The sequence below is a fragment of the Triticum aestivum genome, chromosome 1A, assembly GCF_018294505.1.
Source record: "Triticum aestivum cultivar Chinese Spring chromosome 1A, IWGSC CS RefSeq v2.1, whole genome shotgun sequence".
NCBI lineage: Eukaryota > Viridiplantae > Streptophyta > Magnoliopsida > Poales > Poaceae > Triticum > Triticum aestivum.
The window spans coordinates 13,646,590-13,666,374 of NC_057794.1; the positions used below are offsets into that span (position 1 = coordinate 13,646,590).

General features: G+C 49.1%; 1 protein-coding gene across 2 annotated transcripts; it reads right to left on the bottom strand.

The window, feature by feature from the left end:
* Nucleotides 1-1,481: 1,481 nt before the first annotated feature.
* Nucleotides 1,482-9,962, bottom strand: LOC123186100 (disease resistance protein RPM1). Of its 2 annotated transcripts, XM_044597905.1 has the most exons (3): nucleotides 9,664-9,906; nucleotides 6,837-6,970; nucleotides 1,482-4,490 (listed from the first exon to the last, which is right to left on the bottom strand). In XM_044597905.1, the coding sequence occupies exon 3, from the start codon at nucleotides 4,482-4,484 to the stop codon at nucleotides 1,731-1,733; it is 2,754 nt and encodes a 917-aa protein (XP_044453840.1). In that variant the 5' UTR covers nucleotides 4,485-4,490; nucleotides 6,837-6,970; nucleotides 9,664-9,906; the 3' UTR covers nucleotides 1,482-1,730. The 2 variants fall into 2 exon arrangements, with proteins under 2 accessions (XP_044453840.1, XP_044453833.1); XM_044597898.1 differs by lacking the exon at nucleotides 6,837-6,970 and having other exon boundaries at nucleotides 9,664-9,962.
* Nucleotides 9,963-19,785: the final 9,823 nt, after the last annotated feature.

A 19,785-nucleotide genomic window follows, 5' to 3' on the forward strand; every position in this document is an offset into this window, starting at 1 on the left:
GGAGACGAGTTCATCGTCCTGGAGAGGCTTCCCGGCGGCGGCCAGCTCATCGGCGAAGCCGCGCATCTCGGCGAAGTAGGTGGCGACGGTCTTGTTGCCCTTTTGCACGTTCACCAGAGAGGTTCTGATGTTGTTGACGCGACTGAGCGACTGCGAGGAGAACATCCCCGACAGTGCCGTCCAGAGCTCGTGCACTGTGGTGATCGCGGTCACCTGCACGAGCACCTCCTTGGTGAGGTTGTTCAGCAGGTACCCGAGCACCTGCTGGTCCTCTCGCACCCAGATGGCGTGGAGAGGGTTCGGCACAGTCGATTCCTTCCCATCTTTGTCCTTGGTGGGGAGGATCCTGGCCGGCTCCGGTGTAGCGCCGTCGACGAAGCCGAAGACGCCCGCGCCCCTCAGCTGCGGCGTGATCTGCGCGCGCCAGAGGACGTAGTTGGTGCGGGAGAGCCTCTCCGTGACTTGGCCATTGAGGCTGGTCTGGGAGGCACCGGAGGAGGACGACATGGTTTGCACTGGATGGAGTTTTAGGGTTTAGACGTTGTGGAAGAGAAGGGCTCTGATACCATGTGCGCTGGCGGAAAACGTCGTACCTCAACTCGAGGGGACGCCGTACGTGTTTATAGGCAGGGGCGCACCTCCCTGATAGCGCATACAGTTGAGATTACATCTTGGAGAAGAAGCTAGATAGAGATAAGATTACAAAGAGAAGATAAGCTCTAGCTAACTACCTAACCAAACTACCAAGATATGCATAGCAAGATACGGCACACAAGATATGGGTGCGGTAGCCTTGTCACGTACTTCCTCCGTCCAAAAATACTTGTCATCAAAATGGATAAAAAGAGATGTATCTAGAACTAAAATACATCTAGATACATCCCTTTTATCAATTTTGGTGACAAGTATTTCCGGACGGAGGGAGTACATAATAAGGTGTTTGACAGTACTGACTCCGCCTCCGTCAGTTGCTCCGACTCAGCACCACTGCCACAACCACCGCTGCAGGTGCTGCAATGCTACCCGGCTGAAGACGCCGCAGCCAACACTTGGTGGCAAAATTCTTCATGGCTAATTTCTTGTAGTGAGTAATGCATTGCAGTATCTAGGAAACAGAGAGATGGCAGAGTACATACAGACTACTTCCTCCGTTCCAAAATACTTGTCGTGGATTTGAACTAAAACCACGACAAGTATTTTGGAACGGAGTGAGTATGAAACATCACAAACTCAATCATTTTAGTTCCTGGCAGCAAGGGATTGCTGTGTTTCAGGAGTTATTACAGAAACAACAAACAATGAATGATAAGATGCAGCTACAAAGAAATTAAGAGCTGTTGATACCATCACAGTACCATATGACTCATTACAAATAATTAGAAGCGTGCACACTTACAATGTATAAGAAATTAATATGAGTTTTAATTACCAAAGGGCGTTGCCGATATTTTTGCCAACCGGGCTAAGCCCGTTTTCATTAATTGATCAAAATAACCAGTTCATTACAAATTTACAATACAACAATAGAGGGAATGGAAATGAAGATAGCAAGTTTGGGCACCAATAGGAAACCCGCTGCTGAGCGCTGCTCTCGAGCACCCACTACGGGGCAAAAACCTATTAGCACTACCCAAAAGAGTCTAGAGCAGCATGAAAGAAAAATTAAGGATTACAACAAAGTACAGACCTCCAGCAGCAGAAGACAACGGGGGGACACGAAAAGAGCATAACTAGGCACGGAGCTCTAGAACATGCTTCATCCTGTTGTGCATCTCCTTCTGATCCCAGTCATCCTTGAAGCCCTTGTGCAGGTACAGCATCCAGAGCTTCTTGAGAGATCCAAGGGCTTCGATGCCACAAGGGACCGTACTCAGCTCCGAGAGTGACATGATGTAGATCCCATCAATGTATGGAATGGCGCCCTCTAAAATGTCCAGTTTCTTGACATCAAGCATGTTCTTCAAGACGAGTGTCTTAAGCTGAGGGAAGCACCCTGCAGAAAGAACCAACGCACCTGCACATCTCACCTTGTTTAGAGTGAGGTAAGTGAGAGCTGGCAGATGAGTTGCAAGTAACTCCAGGGGGTCTTCACTCCCAAGATCGCACCAACTTAGCGCGAGATACTTGAGATTCTTCCCATGACCCTGAAATATTGGACAATTGAGTGTCCCATCGGCCCAGCCACCTCTAATGATTAGTCTGTGGAAATTTTTGGACACTGGCTTGAGTGCTTGGAAAGAAATTGTCTCCTTGACATCACATGCAGAGAGAAGTAAGCTGGAAAGTTGGGGCCTATCTGAGAGGGTCTTGAAAAGGTCATCACAATTAGATCCATTGATGTTATCAATCCAAACAGTCCGCAGCTCTTTCATTTCTTTCAGTTGTAGTGGCAAGTCCTTGCTGGCATGGACGGTCTCAAGAGTTTGCAATTCTTTAAAGTTGGAAAGCTTTTTCAGCGCTTCCACTCCGACAAAGTACCGGAACTCCACCTGCTTCTCGTCAGCAAACTTGTCAGCTAAAAGGTGTCGTAGCCTCTCAACCTTTACAATACCTGGTGGTAGCTTTTCTATTCTTGTTTGCTTGACATCCAACGTCTCAAGGTTTGAGAGTTTTTCAATAGTATCTGGCAGTGACTGAACTTTGGTGCGCCTTAAGCCAATGTAGCGAAGATTGAACAGATTCCCGATGGATTCTGGCACTTGGACTATTGCAGAGTCTTGAAGCTCGAGAACTGTAAGGTAGTTGGATCCAGACAAAACTGAGGAAATCATGTTGGTAGAGGACAAAGCCGGTGAGAGTGATATCACGGTCCTGAGTCGTGGAAATTCCACTTCTGGAGCAGCTGCCATATTATCTCTCCAACCACATGTTGAGAATCGGCGAACTTCTTTATCCATGTCCTTCACTTCGCTCTGATCACTCGCGGAGCCAAACCTCTCCTCTTTAGCAACAGCAAGAGCCAGGTCACGAACAAGGTCATGCATCTTACATGTACTAACCCCGAAGAGCTCATCCCTCTCCACAACTTCCAACATATTCCGACCGATGAGTTCCATGAGATACCCCTCAGCCACTTCCTCCGGCGTGCTGTCATCTTTCTTCATCGCAAACCCTTCTGCAACCCACAACCGCACAAGGTTCTCCCGTGACATTGCATAGTCTTCACGGAACAAGCTACAGTATAGGAAGCAGTTCCTGAGATCACCAGGCAAGTCATGGTAGCTCAGATTAAGTATAGCTTGGACATGGTTATCCCCCCGCAGCTCGCTTCGGAGATGGTTGTACACATCATTCCAGGCATGCTCTGCCGGTTGCTTCCTCGATAATAGGCTGCCAGACGACACAATGGCCAATGGTAGGCCACGACACCGCTCAACTATAGCAGTAGCTACCGCATGAAGCTCTGGAGGGCAATTGTGGTCCAGGCTGTTGTGGAAAGCCCTGGAGCAGAATAACTTGAATGACTCGACGCTTCCCAGTGGTTGCAGTACTAGACGACGCCTCGGTGGGGCAAGAGCTGCAACATCTTCCTTCCGTGTTGTGATCATAACACGGCATCCTTGGAGATCCCGAAATGCAGTGAACATCTGAGAATATGCTTCTTTATCCCACACATCATCAAGCACGATCAAGCACTTCCTATCTTGCAATATCTTCTTTATCGCCCCTGTTAACTCATAAACATGAGGTTTGGCGCCCGCCCTGAGAGGTGACGGCGGAGGTGACTCTTGTGTGTCGTGTATCTTAGTGAGCAATGTCTTCAGTAAATCCACTACATCATATGCCTGTGACACCACAATCCAAGCATGCGCATCAGGGAAGTTGGTTTTCTCCCGATCATACACATTTTTCACAAGGGTTGTTTTACCCAAGCCTCCCATACCAGAAACTGTAATCACTGTGCTTTCGTTCTCATTGGTGGTCAGCCATTCGGTCAATTTGCTTCTGTTTTCATCAATTCCCACAAGATCCTTGTCACTAACATGTTCCGGGAAGCAGCCTCCAGATCGCTGCCTATCAATCTCTGCATGCCCATTTTTAGCAGGTTGGACTGCATCACTCCAATAATCACGCAGTCCTTTGACATGCCTAATCTCCTCCTCTAGCTCTACAACTTCCTCGGCAATTTTACTGAAGACCTTGATATGGCGTGAACCTCTGAAGATGTACCGATCTAGGAAGCCTTCATCCTTGAGCTTAAGAGCCTCATACGAGTACTTGTCAATAACATCCTCAACATGGTAGGCCAGCTTCCTCACGTTTCCAATCCAACCATTGATGACCTTGTTGCTGAGTTGTGTTGTACCCAAGTGTTGAATCACATCATTCATCGTATTCAGTTCTGTATTGATTCTTTTGATCTTTGCCGGCAATTCCTTTAGATTATCAACCTTCCTCGATAGCTTGTCTATGACAGCGAAGACAGCTTCATTCAAAATGACCGCCCCAATCTTCGAAACAGCGAGCAGTATAGCCTCTGCCATTTGCTTCTGAAAAAACACCAACACAAAACAAGTTATATCAGTTTCAACTTGGATAAAATGTGGCATAATGGACAAAACGTGCCATATTGCATTTATAAAGGGTGCTAAGCAGTAAACACCACTATATTGTTGCTTAGTGTTAAAAGGTTTAGCCAAGTTTAATTAACTGAGCTTAATTATCTTCTGCCCATAACATGTACGACCTGGATAGAAAGGAGCATGGCTCCCAGCTTTCATTTCACTGAAAACCAAAATGGTGATACAGCCAACAGAATTATTCTTCTCCACAGAACCAGTGGGCACAACACAGAGTATACACAGTTGTAACTTGATGCGCAAAAACTGAAATCTCGGTTGATATGAGGCATGCTAGAACATTACATCACAACTACAGTCTACAATATAAAAAAATTGCATCGTTTCAATGATGTTTACTATTCATCATGAGTTTACAACCTTAATCATTCTCCAATTACTCCCTCTGTTTCTTTTTACTCGGCATACAAGGTTTGTTTGAAGTCAAACTATGCAAAGGTTATCAAATTTATATCAACATCTACAATATTAAAGCTATATGGGATGAAAATTAATTTCATGGTGCATCTAATAATATTGATTTTACATTGTGAATGTCTAATTTTTTTCTACAAAGCTCGTCAAACTTTACAAAGTTTGACTTCGACCAAATTTTATATGCAGATTGGGCCAGATCTCTGTCCATCAGATCACAGGATAACCACTAAAGGAAGACCCGAAAATTCCCACTGTAGAGAAATAGATATCACAATGGTACTTAATAAGAAATCAAAAAAAGTTAATTATAAACCTATCCTCTAATGGTTTTACCGCCTGCCTATAATTTGGTGTATATATAATCACTGTGCAGTTCTTAACCCAAATCACAATAAGCGTGTATCGCTGCAAAACCTGAAAATTAAAAAGACAAAGCCGAGCAAGACCTGCTTGCTAAAGGGTTCCAACCAGCGACATTGAACTGGCCAGATCAGTCAAGGACTTGGTTCTTCGGGGTTGGGGGAACTTTGGACCCAGAAACAGGGGAGTGTCGTTGGACGGACGAGCAACTTGCAATATCCATCAAGAAGCTTCAGAAATATATCAAGGCCGCGTAGGAAGGGACGTTCATTCCTGACAAAGAGAAGGACGAGCTGACTGAGGCCCTCGGGAATCCTGAGCACCCTGGACGAACACGATGCACACCAGGCTCCGTTCCATGGGTGGTTGGGTTTCCCGGTCACGGAGATGAGCGAAATGCAGAAGCTCAATGCAAGAATGGCAAAGCTAGAGGAACTTGCAGCTGCCGGCCAACCATCTCAGCGGCACGAATATCCTACCCGAGAAGCTACCCCACCATCTCAGCGGAGAAGCAGCGTGGCTTCCACGGAGCTCGTTCGGCCTGATTTCACGGCTCCTCGCTACCCCGTGGATACTATCACGGAGGCTCAACATTGCGAGCTAATGACGAAATGCCAGAACCTCACTTTGAAGGCGGCTGTCGGCTCTGTTGCACCTCCTCAAGCTGACGGAACTTTTCACTGTCGTTCGATTCCACATGGCTATGCTGTTTTGACGGTGGATGAAATAATGGAGGGATTTGAGGAGCCGGAGCTTGATCACCCTACAGGCGAAGGGGAGAATCATCTGGTTTATGCTTTGAGGAGTACCTATCTATGGAGGAAGGAGTACATCAAGATTCCAAACTGGACGCCTCCTCCTCCGGCGAGTCAGGGCACTACGGCTCCTCCGCCTCCTCCGACGTGTGAGGGCACTCCGGCTCCTCCTCCGCCTCCTCCGATGTGTGAGGGCACGCCGGCTCCTCCTCCGCCTCCTCCGGCATGTCAGCGGACTCCGCCGCGTCAGCAACGGGGGAAGAGAAACGCCGCCGCTCCGGCGGCTAGCAGTACAAGCAGAGGCGGGAAGCAATTCAAATACAGTCCATGTCTCAAGGCTCCGGAAAAGTTACCATATGAGAGGACCGACAAGGAAAACAAGGACATCTGTCGTGCCCAAGTGAGGGACCATTTTGCATGGAAACCTCCACCTCCGAAGGAAACGTTAGATTAGGTGAAAGTGAAGCGCACTCTATATGCCCATAGGAGACCACCACCGCCTCCGCCGCAATCCAACTATGAGCGCATTATTAAAAGGACATATAAGGAAGCGGAGCGGTTGGAAAGTACTTCCAGTGATGCAAGATTAGCATAACGAAGAAGTGGGAAAACAATTCCCCAGCTCGGCGAACAAGCGAACCAATCGTGCCCCCCACTCAAGGTGTCTAGCGATATCGTCGCTAATCATCCCAGGCTAGTGCCCGGTACCAATCCTGCTGATTACCTGAGCGATGATGTAGAGTTTGAAATAATGGAGGTGGACAGCTTCAGATACCAGCACGGGAAGCCTCTCGTCAAACCTGATCCTCCTCCTCTAACAACGATGATGCGAAGATTGCATGAATGGTACATGAAAACCTGCAGTGAGTCCGGGAAGAATTGTTTGATACTGAGAATTAAAGAGGAGCACGATCTCGTTGGAACTGAGTTGTTGCCTGTTGAATTTATGGAGTTATTCCAGTTATACAACCAATTGGCCCTCGACAAACAACTCGTGACTTGCTACTGTCTGTAAGTATTACTTATGTAATTAGGTCTATATATATAGCTCAGCTCTTTCATTGCATGTATATATAATTATCTCACTATATTATGCAGATTGAAGATCGTCGAATGCAGAAAAGCACAAATCTATGACATTGGGTTCATTAACCCAAATACCATAAATGAATGGTCGGTTAAAAACAGAGTCTCTGGTAATGAGGATAACTTGCTACAATCGTTGCTTCGAAATCAAAACAAAGAGAAAATACTCTTTCCTTACACCTTCAAGTGAGTGTTACTGTCTTGTCATATTCGGTTTCCCTTACTCGAGGTTATGGTAATGTAATTGATGAGTTATGCTTGCGTGCGCAGCTTCCAGTTTATTCTGCTAGAGATTAAGCTTGACCGGGGACTAGTAACTGTCTTAGACTCGAGACGAAAAGATCACCAGGACTATGCAGACATGACTGAAAAGCTCCAGAAGTAAGTTCAATCGATCATTATCGCACCATATCGGCAACTTTGTTCATTTCCTGATATCAAGTAATTATTTTCTTAGTGTGGCAGGGTTTGGAAAAAGTTCACCGTAATTGTTTCAGGACTACCGAGGGAGCTGCGATTTACACGCCTGAAAGTAAGTACTACTAGCTAGTTCCGATCATCTCCCATTGATTCTAGTTTCATCAATACCATTTATCATGCTTGATTATCAGTTTGATTGAACTCTATTTCTCGTAAAGTGCTTGTGGCAGGAGGCCGGGAATGATTTTTGTGGATACTACGTTTGCAAGTTCATCTACAACGCGACGGCCTCTCGGCGGGGCAACTCTGAAAAACAATATGAAGTACGTAAACAATAATATTCACACTTTTATTTTATTACCATCATTTGTGTTGAGTTTCATTCATATATATGTATTGACCCCTTGTTTACATTAGATGTGGCAGATGCGGAATGAACTCCTACACATGATCGCATACGAGCAATTCAAGAGGAATTGGTAGGATTCTTTCTTGACCACGTCATACCTAAAGCCGAAGAATATCATGTGGAAATTAAAACCGATTTTAGATGTTAGGGATTGCAAGACATGTTATATTGTATATATGTAGTAGCGTCGGATAGATATACGAAAACTTGTTGTTCGACCAATCTCTCGAAGAAAGAGATGTCTCACTTCTCTCTGTATATATAGTTTCACGATGATGTTCGATAATTAATGGTTCCTTCATTTGCTTACTAGCTAGCGTGTCGAGTTCTCTCTATATGTATAGTAGCTAGTGTTGACCAAGCACGAAGAAAGAGAGGACACTTCTCTCCATTAGCTAGCTAACACAATATGAAACACCTAAATTAACCCTCCATAACCCCCTAACCCCCCCCCCCCCCCTTAAAAAAAACAGAAACCCTGGCTCCTGCCAACTGCTGACGCGTGGATGCCTTTTAGTCCCGGTTGGTAAAGGTCCTCCTGCCTGGGCACCCCGCAGCGGCCAGGTGGAGCCCCTTCAGTCCCGGTTCGTAAGAGAACCGGGACTAAAGGTTTTGGGCTTTAGTCCCGACCCTTTAGTCCCGGTTTCAGAACCGGGACTAAAGGCCCTCTTGAACCCGGACTAGTTCCTTGTTTTCTACTAGTGGTTTACTATTCATCATGAGTTTACAACCTTAATCATTCTCCAATTGCTTCAATTACTTTACATCACAACTACGCAAAGTTTGAACAAATTTATATCAACATCTACAATATTAAAGCTATACGGGATGAAAATTAATTTCATGGCGCTTCTAATAATATTAATTTTACATGGTGAGTGCCTATATTTTTTTTTCTATAAAGCTAGTCAAACTTTACAAAATTTGACTTGATCAAATTTTATATGCAAATTAAAAAGACAACCATGATAAGATTAGCCCAGATCTCTCTCCATCAGATCACAGGATAACCACTAAAGGAAGACCCGAAAATTCCCAGTCTAGAGAAATACTTCCTCTAGACAAATGTAAGACAAAAATTTTGGGACGGAGGGAGTAGATATCACAATGGTACTTAATAAGAAATCAAAAAAAAGTTAATTCTAAACCTATCCTCTAAGGGCATGTACAACGCCGTCCACTCAGCTGTCTGTAAGACCTGCCACGTTGGATATTTTTCTACGTGGAAGAGAGAGAGGGAAGAGAGAGAAGGAGGCTGTCTGCAGATCGGGAGGCGGTCGATAGCCCAGAAAAGGCGCTAGCTATCGATAGCCAATTCCCGTTGTACGTTCAGGCATCTGTAGCGAGTAGTTCCCTTTGCCTAACCCCCGTGTTTTTTATCGTCAATATTTCCTGTTTTTTTGGTGCTACAGATAGGCAAAGAGATGAACTATTGTACAGGCTGTTTTTAAGGCTATCTACAACTGACGTGGGAGATTGCTATAGACGAAGGGTATCTAAACTGATGTACATGCCCTAATGGTTTTACCACCCGCCTATAATTTGGTGTGTATATAATCACTGAGCAGTTCTTAACCCAAATCACAAATAAGCGTGTATCACTGCAAAACGTCCATGGGAGTTGGAGGAGGCTTACCACGCGACACACACTCTGCAGGTCTAATCTCCGTCCGCCGTCTGCCTCCCGGCCGTCGTGCTGCCGTCCACCACTGATGCTTCAACTGTAGCCGCCTTCGCGGCTTGAGAATCTCCCGATCTGGTCACAGCCTGGGTAACAGGGAGCGGGGACTGGCGAGTGGGGAAGGCAGAGGAACGGCAGGCGGGAGCGGAGCTTTGTAGGCCAAGAGATTTGGGGATTCGTAGTTGCTTCCTGCTTGGACTGAGTAAGCAGTGGCTTGACCTGAAGTGGGTCGTCGGGGTGGTTGCCTGCGGGCTGCGGCCCCCCGCTTTCCTAGCAAATTCGACTCCGCGTCCAACCCGCGGAACGTCGCCAACCCGGTGAATCCCGGTGCCTTTGCGCCGTGGTTTAGGTTAGGATCTTCGGGGCTCAAAGGGGCTCCCCCTCCCTCGACCCCCTCGTGTCGCCCTCGTGGGCGCCCGGGAGGAAACCCTAGCCCCTGTTTTTCGACCCGGCCCGCCCACCTTTCCTCCTCGCCGTCGTCTGCAGCGACGCCGGGCAAAGCCTGGCTGGCAGGGCGGCGGCGGGGCTTCTTCCCCTTTCGAGCGTCTCGGGCGGCGCGGGACGACCAGATCACGTGGAGGCGTCGGGCTAGCACAGGGTCCGGTGGCGCGGCAGGCGAGCATCTTGGTGGCGGCAGCGCGGTCCGGCGGCGGCGGCTCGGATGCGAGTTGACGGTGAGGTGATTGCTGCAGGATGTGTAGACCGGGTGGTCGCGGGGGCCGCCGTGTTCAGGCCGGCCGGATCCCGCTGGATCCGGTGCTTGGACGCTATCGGCTGGCGCAGGGTGGTGATCTTCGCCGCTAGCCACGTCAGATCGTTGGATCCGGCGCCTGGAGATCTACGGCGGCTGTTCTTCTCAATCCTTCTTCCTAGTGGGTTGAGCCCCATGGCACTTTCATCTCTGCAGGTTTCGGTTCGTGGCTCGATGCCGGATCCGGAATAGACGAAGGTTTGGTGGGCTGGTCCGGTCCGGCATCGGCGGCCTCCCTCGACACCATTACCCTCCCTGGAGGCAAAGCCGAGGTCCCTCCTATCCACCTCCGAACTCCTCATGGACGAAAGTCCAAAATTCAGTCTGGATTGGGCGGCGGCGACGTCCTACGCTTTGTACCCTCCATGGAGGCGCCGTCTTGGGAGGCTCAGATGTTCGGGCAAGAGATGCTATGGGTGGTGGGCTCCGCGTAGCTCCTGCAGCGGTGATAGTGTGAAGGTTGGCAGGAGGAGCGGCGTTATATCTACCGCGTCGATGATGCCGAATATTGGCGGCATGGTGCAGTTGGATCTCGACGACGGATGCGGTTGGATGGACGAGCGCAGGGCGGTCGGACTGTTTGGCACCGCGGCGGCGTTGACTATGTAGGCCTAGCAAGGTCAATGCATCACTACTTATTCTGAAGATGGATCGGTGCAAAACGGGGGGAGGGGGGAGGGGATGGCCCTTGCAGAGTGCGCATGTAGTGCCTTCTGAAAGTGCGCTGGACCGGTGCGTTACCCAGTCCGGCATTAGATGTTAGGTGTCGGTGCGATGTCTGTTTGATATTAGACTCGGACATTCGGCACCCCTTCATCACGGGAATAGGAGCAGGGACTGGTGTTACCAAGATGGTGCTTTCAGGCTTACTGATGTAGTATCTTGTGATGACTTTGCGAATAATTAATAAAATGACTGCATGCATCGCCTAGATGCAGAGGCCGATGTACATCCTTCTTTAAAAAAAACCAGTTAGGATCTTGAAACATGAAGTCGGTAGCTTTTCCTCATTTGTTTATTTTTGTCTGGTTTGTTTCCGCCTCATCTCTTATATCATTCCCCATCCTGTTTTTTCTGCTTCACACAACGAAGAAAATATGAAGCGATCTGAACTTTTCATACGGGCGCAAATTATTTAGTAACATTTCTATGTGAAAAATTAATCACGGTCAATCCGTAATATCTACTCTTAAAAGGGGAGTTGATAGTACTACTATGGGCTTGGGACATGTAGTCATAGTGACAAAGTATGGCATCATCTATAAAGGCAGTCACCTTGGTAAAGCAATGTAATGTGTTCAGCACATCAACGACCTTGCATATTGGAATTAAGGACATCAAATGGTAGCCTTTGAGCTTTTTCAAATTCATCTCTTCCATTACTTACAAAGTAAACATAGACCAATATCTGTGTATATTCCTACCATTTTGTTGTCAAAATGGATGGGCGCGACAACGCGCGACACCGATGAGTCAATTGCAAAAAACTACCACATTTGCGGCTAGGTTTGCGGAAAACCACCAAGTCGGTAATCCGTTGCAAAAAACACCGTGATTTCACTAAACTCTTTGCAAAAAGCACTGATCGAGTGATTTGGCTCGTTTGATCACTTTCTGACAAGTGAGACCAGATTGTAAGGAGGTGTGTTAGCAAAAATATTACATACACCCCCTAGGTCTAAAAATAACAAGCAATCAGCCCCAACTCCCAATCCCCTGCCCCCGATCTGACCCGGAGGAGGCAACCACCGCGTGCCCTCGCAGCAGACCACGCCGCCGCTGTCGGCTCCCGCCGCCGCGCCGTAAGCCCACCCGCCGCCATCCCTCCATGGCGCGGACGCCTTGAGCAGCCATGCCCTGCTCCTACCCGAGGACATCTTGAGCCGCCATGCGTAGATCAAATGAGGGCCTTGTCCGCTTGCTCGGATCCATCGTCGTTGAGCTCGGTTGCAGCCGGATCCGCCGATATGAGGTGCTGCAGCGCTGGCGTCGGCGCCCTTCACCTGGAAGAAGTTGAGGTAGGGTGCCCTCAACTTCCGCGCTAGCGTCGGCGCCCTCGAGCTCGTCCTCCTTCGTGGAAAAGGGCGACGCCGCGACGGAAACATCTTGTCGAGCAGGTGGACTCAGCTCGTCACCTCCTCCCCCTCCTCCCCATCCACCCCTGCCCTTGACCACATCTTGTCGAGTAGGTGAACTGCTGCCCCTCCCGCCTCGGTTCCCGCCGCGTGCTCAACGGCGACGACCCGGCCGCCACCATCGCTGCAGCACCGGCAGGCCAACGCCTCGGAAATGCACGCACTGCAGCCGCCTCCTCGTCATTCGCTATGGCCGTAGCCGTCTCCAACGCCGATGACGGCGTCACCGTGCGCACCGGACGGCAGGGCCAGTGCACAACGGTTGTCCACACCAGGGATCTGATTGCGTTTTTTGTAAATATCTAGGGGTGTGTGTGCTAATTTTTTGCCAGTTAAGCTCCTTACAATCCGGCCCCACTTGTCAGAAAGTGATCAAACGAGCCAAATCACTCGATCAGTGCTTTTTGCAAAGAGTTTAGTGAAATCACGGTGTTTTTTACAACGGATTACCGACTTGGTGATTTTCCGCAAACCTAGCCGCAAATGTGGTAGTTTTTTGCAATTGACTCGACACCGATGATCTAGTTATCTTTGTAAAACCTAGTACTTCCGCCCCATCCTTGATTGCGAACGTTCCAAAAGGGAAGAAATCACCTTTGACCCGTAAGGCCCACCCACCAGGCCACCACACGATGGGAGTCTTCAATCCTAAACGACCACCATACGATGGAATTCGCGACAGGCACATATGTGGTGGTTAACGAGGAGTTGTTGGCGATAGGGTCAGGCTATACTTCTTCCGGAGACCACACGTTGTGTCATTGCTGCTCTAGTTTCACCACCTAGTGATAGAAGTTGAGCGCACACAAGCCCCATAGGTGGAAGGCATATCCGATTGGGGAGATGGCGTCGGCTTCCAGCGTCGGGATTGCACCTCACGTCCTGCCTAATGCACTGTTAATGTCGCCCAACAATGGTGGTTCTGCCAGGGGTATGACATCGACCCCGGAGCCCATGAATCCCCTGCTGCTGGCATCCGTGTGCTTCGGCTCCTCGGCTGCGTCGGATTTTCATTTTAGAAGGGAAGACGCACAAGAGCCACCAATGGTGATGCCTACTCAAGCATTTCTTGTGGGATACAACCCCGGCAATAGCATCAGCCTTTGGTGCCATTGCCAGCAGCAGCTTCTTTTCCAGTAGCGGCTTGGCTTCTTTGGGGTGTCACCACCGAGGGGGATGCTGCACTACATGTGGTTGCTAGCCATGGGGACAGCGCAGAATTCCTCAAGAGTGCTACCATCATCAACAAAGAGGGACCAAGACCTCCTGTTTGAGGTAAATAGAAAGGGTGACACGCCCTTGCATTGTGCAGCCAGAGCTGGTAAACCTCAAATGCTCTATTGTCTCATTACACTAGCTGGAAATCACAACATGAGAAAGGAGAACGGTCATAAGGACATGGCTTTGCATGACGCTGTCCGCCTGGGAAGAAACGATATTGTGGACACTCTACTTAAGGCTGACGACAAGTTGTCTAATTCTTCTGAAGAAGGCACTTCATTGTACCTAGCAATTTCACTGAATAGAGATAACACACACTACATGACAAGAGCAATGGGAATCTCTTGTATCACGGACGGCGAAATGCTCTGCATGCTGCGATTGTTCAAGGCATAGGTATGAATTATTGATCCAATTATTTCAAGCTTATACTCCCTCCGTTCCTAAATATTTGTCTTTTTAGAAATTTCAAATGGTCACCACATACGGATGTATATAGACATATTTTAGAGTGTAGATTCACTCATTTTGCTCCGTATGTAGTCACTATTTAAAACCTCTAAAAAGACAAATATTTAGGAACGGAGGGAGTACATCTGTTGCATGTTTACCTTTTGTATACACTTTTTGTTATGTGGTTGTATTTCTTCGCACTAAAGGTGTGAGGTGTTTAGATAATCGGCAGGAAGACTCTATTGGTCTCTACATCCTACTATGTACATGATTAATCCAAACTATTACAAAATCACTAGGAGTTTGTGCTCTGTTATGCAAGTTTTGTTATGCAAGCCCACAACCAAGCTCTGTTATGCAAATTCAGCGAAAGTTCTGCAGCACTCGGATATTCCTTGTTTCCAGTGGTTCGCTTCACAGTACTGCGTTCGTCGTATACCGCAAGGGGCTCAGAGCAGGGATTCACCTATTTGGAAGGGCTTCAAACGGTTTATTCCTATGGTTCTGGCTGCTCTGTCGGGAATGGGAGCCTTCTTTCTTTTTGGCAAGACAAATGGCTGGATGTTGGGCGTCTAAGTCACGAGCTACCAACTCTCTACACCTATGCTAAGGACAGTTTTGCATAGTTGCTTCCCAATTCTCTAATGGTGCTTGGGATGTCCAGCTGAACCCTAACCTTTCCCAATCGGCAGCCCAGGAGCTGCATCGCCTGCACTCTCTTCTTTTGGGGGTTCAGCCTGCCACCCAAGGCCAGGATACTCATTCTTCTTCAATATACAGAAAGGAAGTGAGTACTGCCTACATATATCACCTCCTCACTTTTCGAGGTATGGCGGGCGTGTGGTCGGCACGTCGGTCGTGCGCTGGTCTGCGCCGCCGTGGTTCATCCGCGCGGCCACCGGCCTCCCTAACGCTGGAAAGCATGTCAACTGGATGCGCCATGCTCGGATCTATCACCTGAAAGGTAGAACTTGAAGCGGGAGGCCCTACACCGCCGTCGTACACCGGCCGTCGTGCCAGATTCTTCGTCGCTGTTGCTGCCCGAGCTCTGCCTGGCCGCCGTGCCGTCCACCGTGAGTCATAAAAGTCGCCGGACACCTCCACGACGAGCCCTGCTGCCTCCAGCGCCCTCCCCGCGTCGCGTGCTCCAGCGTGAGCTCTGGGGTGACAATTGGCCGGTCCAAACGAGCCGCTCGATCCGGCTCGGGCTTTTGTCGCTGCGGTCCGGTCCTTGAAAACAGGACCGCGACGCTGCTCGGTCCGGTCCGGAGCGGACCGCCGACGGTCGGTCCAAACGACGGCTCGGTCAGGGACCGGACTAGCCCGGACCGTGTCCACCCTGATGTAGCACCTATACTAGATTACTAGTACATTATGTACAGTAAGTTTAAATACTGGAGGGCCATGTAAGTTAAGCTTCATTCCCTAAGCGCTCGCGTGCGACCGGGGAGACCAAGACCTAGCTAGGTCTCCTTTAAAATGAGCCAATTTTATCTCTTGTCCTCACTCGTAGTAGTTGTTGGGGCCTTGGGGATGGTGCTCGTTTTTTTCTCACAATGGCGACCGGGCTTCCTCTTCTCCCCATCCTGATGATCAGATTGCTGCAAGTAATCTGGTTAGTATGTACTCCCTCCGTTCCTAAATATAAGTCTTTGTAGAGATTTCATTATGAACCACATATGAATGCATATAGTTGCATTTTGGAGTATAGATTCACTTATTTTGCTCCGTATGTGGTCCATAGTGGAATCTCTCCAAAAACTTATATTCTGAAAAAAATTCACTTTATATGAAAAATCTTCATCGTATAATAAAAAATTGTTTAGTTTGCATTTCAAAAATAGTTACCATATACCCTCAAAAAAAAGTTACCATATACTATACAGAAAAGATTATAGTACAGAAAAAAAATATAAATGAGAAAGGTAAGAGAAATCAGGAGAAACCCAACCCTGAAAGAGAAAAGGGAAAAAGGAAAAAGCGTAAAGAAAAAAACAAAATGGAAACCGTAGGAGAAAAAAAACACAGGCGAACCCCGGAAGCGGGTATTTCAAAATGGAATTGTCCATGCATTGCAGAGAACTAAATGCTCATGTATTGCAAAAAATAAAAAGAAGAGGAAAAGGGGAAAGAAATAAAAACAAGTATTGTTGATTATTTGCTTCGCGGGTGAGACCATCTGCCTCGGTTGCTGATTATTTGCTTGACGCTCCCTCTGGCGCCGCGCATTGCTTGAAGCTGCGGGAACAGGCGAGTCTCCATGCTGGCTTCTGCTTGCGCGACTATTGTAAGATGTAGTGGCTGCTGTTTCGTTGCTGCCCACACGTGGTTCACTGGATTAGAAAAGTGATCGAATGGCGTAGGAAAACGTACCGGCTGCTGCTGGATTGGCTGTTGAGGTGTGGTGGCTCCTGTCACCAGTGTTCTCGCTGTTACTCCCTCCGTTCCCTCGCGTCGCCCTCTCCAGGGTGACTCGGGGTGACCAACCTCCCCGTCCGCCTCCTCCCCTTCTTGATCTATCCCTCGCCGCCGCCGGAGACGGGCGCCGGATCCCCCGTGCGGCCGCCGATGAGGGTGGTGGCGAGGCCCTCGGCCGCGACGCCGCTCGGGCTCGGGCCTAGGGTTTGAGGCGGCGGCCTCTGCTGGTGAGGGCGGCGTCGTCCTGGCAGCGGGCGGCGCTCGACGGAGTTGAGGGCCGCGTTTATTCGGCCGCGCGGGCGGCGAGTTGGCGGTGGATGCGGGCGCCAGGTGGAGGGATCCCCTGCTGCTCTCCTTCGTCAGATCTGAAGACGGCGCCTCCGTGCTGCTGCTTCCTCCTCGTCAGTCCGGCCGGATCCGGTGGCGGACTGCGCGGATGTGGGGTTGGGAGCTCTGGATCGGAGTAATTTCTTCGCCGGCTGCGGCGGCCACGACGCCGCCGGCGCTCCAGGCGTTGTTTCCTTCTTGAAGGCGGCTCCGAGATCTAGCTCCCTCCCCCTCGTCCTCCCCCTGCACCCGGGTGAAAACCCACAACTTTGGTTGGGCGGCGGCGGTGCCTGGCTCCGTCACCTTCTTGAAGGCGCCGCTTTGGGTCCGCGAGGAGGTGGGATAGCTGCAGCGCGTTCTTGGCGTTCCTGATGGCGGCGGTTCTCTCTTTACTGGTGTCGCTTCGCCATGGCGGTCGGCTGGTCCGGCTCTCGTGGTGTTTGTGGTGCCCAACTCTTCGCCGTGTCTTCCTGGGGTGCTCCCATCCCGTTCAGTGAGGCTGGAGGTGGAGCTGCTTCATCTTGCACGGAGCTTCGATGGAGATGTCAAGTCATGCCTGACTGACAGGTGCTACGCTTTGTCATGCCTGGTCGGCAGGTGCTACGCACGACAGATCGTTCAAAGACTTCAAGCTGTGTCAGCTGGTGGTACTTGGCAGCATGGTGCTGAGGTGTATCAGTGGCGACCGTGACGTGCTCAGCTGTTTGCGCGCAAGGAGGAGGTGCCGTTGGGCGTCGTGGTGGCGTCGACGATAGCTGGACCGAGTAAGGTTGATGCATCAGTACAGTCTGAAGATGGAGCGGTGGCAGTTGGTGGAGGCGGCCTCTGAGTGCACGCTGGACCGGTGAGACCCATGCCCGGCAGACGTCCTGGATGGGACATCAGGTCTTAGATGTTAGGTTTGGCTGCGATGTTTGTTTGGTATTAGGCCCAGGCTATCTGTGCCCCTTCATCAACTGGATAGAGTTGCTTAGACGGCGGCTTTAGTCTTACTGTTGTATTACTTTGTAAGGTCTTGTGAAAATAACTAATAAGGGAAGCGCTAAAACTCAGCCGACTGAGTTTTAGTGAAGTCTCAGTCGACCGGCCTAGCCATTAGATTTTCTTTTGCTAGTTTACGACGTATGATGTTTCGTTTTTTTTGGAGCAAAAAAGCTAAGCTTTATTCATGAGTTGGTATTGCTACCGGTATTACAGAAATGTCATGTGGTAGCCCCAGCCAAATATGTCGGCCATGAACCAACTTTACAGCATGCCTAGCTAACTTGTGAGGCTCAAAATTTGAGACTCTTGATTCAAACTTAAAAGAACAGGAACTAAACAAAGATTGCCACGAAGTTAGTTCTTTCACCACTCCACCATAGTTTCCACCTGATTTTTCCATGATGTGCTTCACTACTTCTTGACAGTCCGACGCAATCACTATATTCTGTAGCCCCAAATCTTCAGCCAGAGATAAACCTTCTCTGCATGCAATAGCCTCTAGAGTAGGCGGATCTATCAAGCCTCGAATGACGAACGCCGAAGATCCAAGATAGTCTCCATTGTTGTTCCTACACACAGCCGCGACTGCTCCCACTCCTCGAGAAACCGCGGCGTCCACATTGATCTTGGCGCAGCCCGGCGGTGCCGGAATCCACCTTCTCGGTCCTGTAGTCTTTTGTCGGATCACCTGGTTCTGAACTTTGTTCTTCTCTTGCTCTAACTCTGAGATGAAATGTGTGATGAACATATATGTAGACAGAGGGCTTTGGTTTATTCCTTCATGTATCAGCTTACGTCTCGCCCACCAAATGGCCCAAAGGGTGACTGCTACTTTGATGAATTTTTCATGTGGAATTTGCTCGATCATGGTGAATAACCACCTCCGTGCGTTTTGTTCAGTGTTGCTCTGAAGTTCATCAATCAAATCTTGATCAACTAGTGACCAGACGCAGCGAGCAGCAGTACACTCCAGCAGACTGTGTTTCCACGAGTCCGGAGTCCCACATATAGCACATGTGCAACGCGTAGTCATGTTCCGGTGCATCCTGACATCTTCCATTGGTATAGACTGGCGCGCTAGCCTCCACAGAAATACCCGGATTTTAGCCGGAACCATGGTCTTCCATAGTCGGACCCAAGCATGCTCATCCTCCCGGCTGTTAGACGCAGCAGGTCGTGACTCCAACCAGTCCTCCCTCCTCTTCTTGGTTTCTACTATCATGCGATAACATGAGCGTACACTGAAGATGCCCGATTTCTCATACATCCAAGACCAATAATCTGCCACATTCCTAACACATATTGGAATCTGAAGGATTGCTTGTGCATCAAAAGGCATAAACACCTGATTCACTAGCTCAATATTCCAGCGATGCATTTCCTGTGTCAATTAAATCCGCCACTAGTTGGGGTGGGTCTGGGACTCTAGAGACGAGTGGCCTCATTAGCTCAGCCCGCGGGATCCAATTTGTACTCCATATTTCAGTTTGTGATCCGTCCCCAATTCGCCTAATCAGACCCTGCTTCATAATGTCCCTTCCTTCTAGAATAGCCCTCCAGACCTGAGATGGATGGCTTCCAATGTTTGCATCAAGGATGGAGCTATTTGGGAAGTATACTGATTTTAGAATTCGGGCACTAAGTGACTCCGGAGAGACCAAGATCCTCCAAGATTGCCGCGCCAGGAGAGCCAAGTTAAAAAGTTCAAAGTCGCGAAAACCAAGACCCCCCATGTACCTCGGCATTGTCATGCTATCCCAAGACACCCAATAGGGCTTCCTTTTCCCT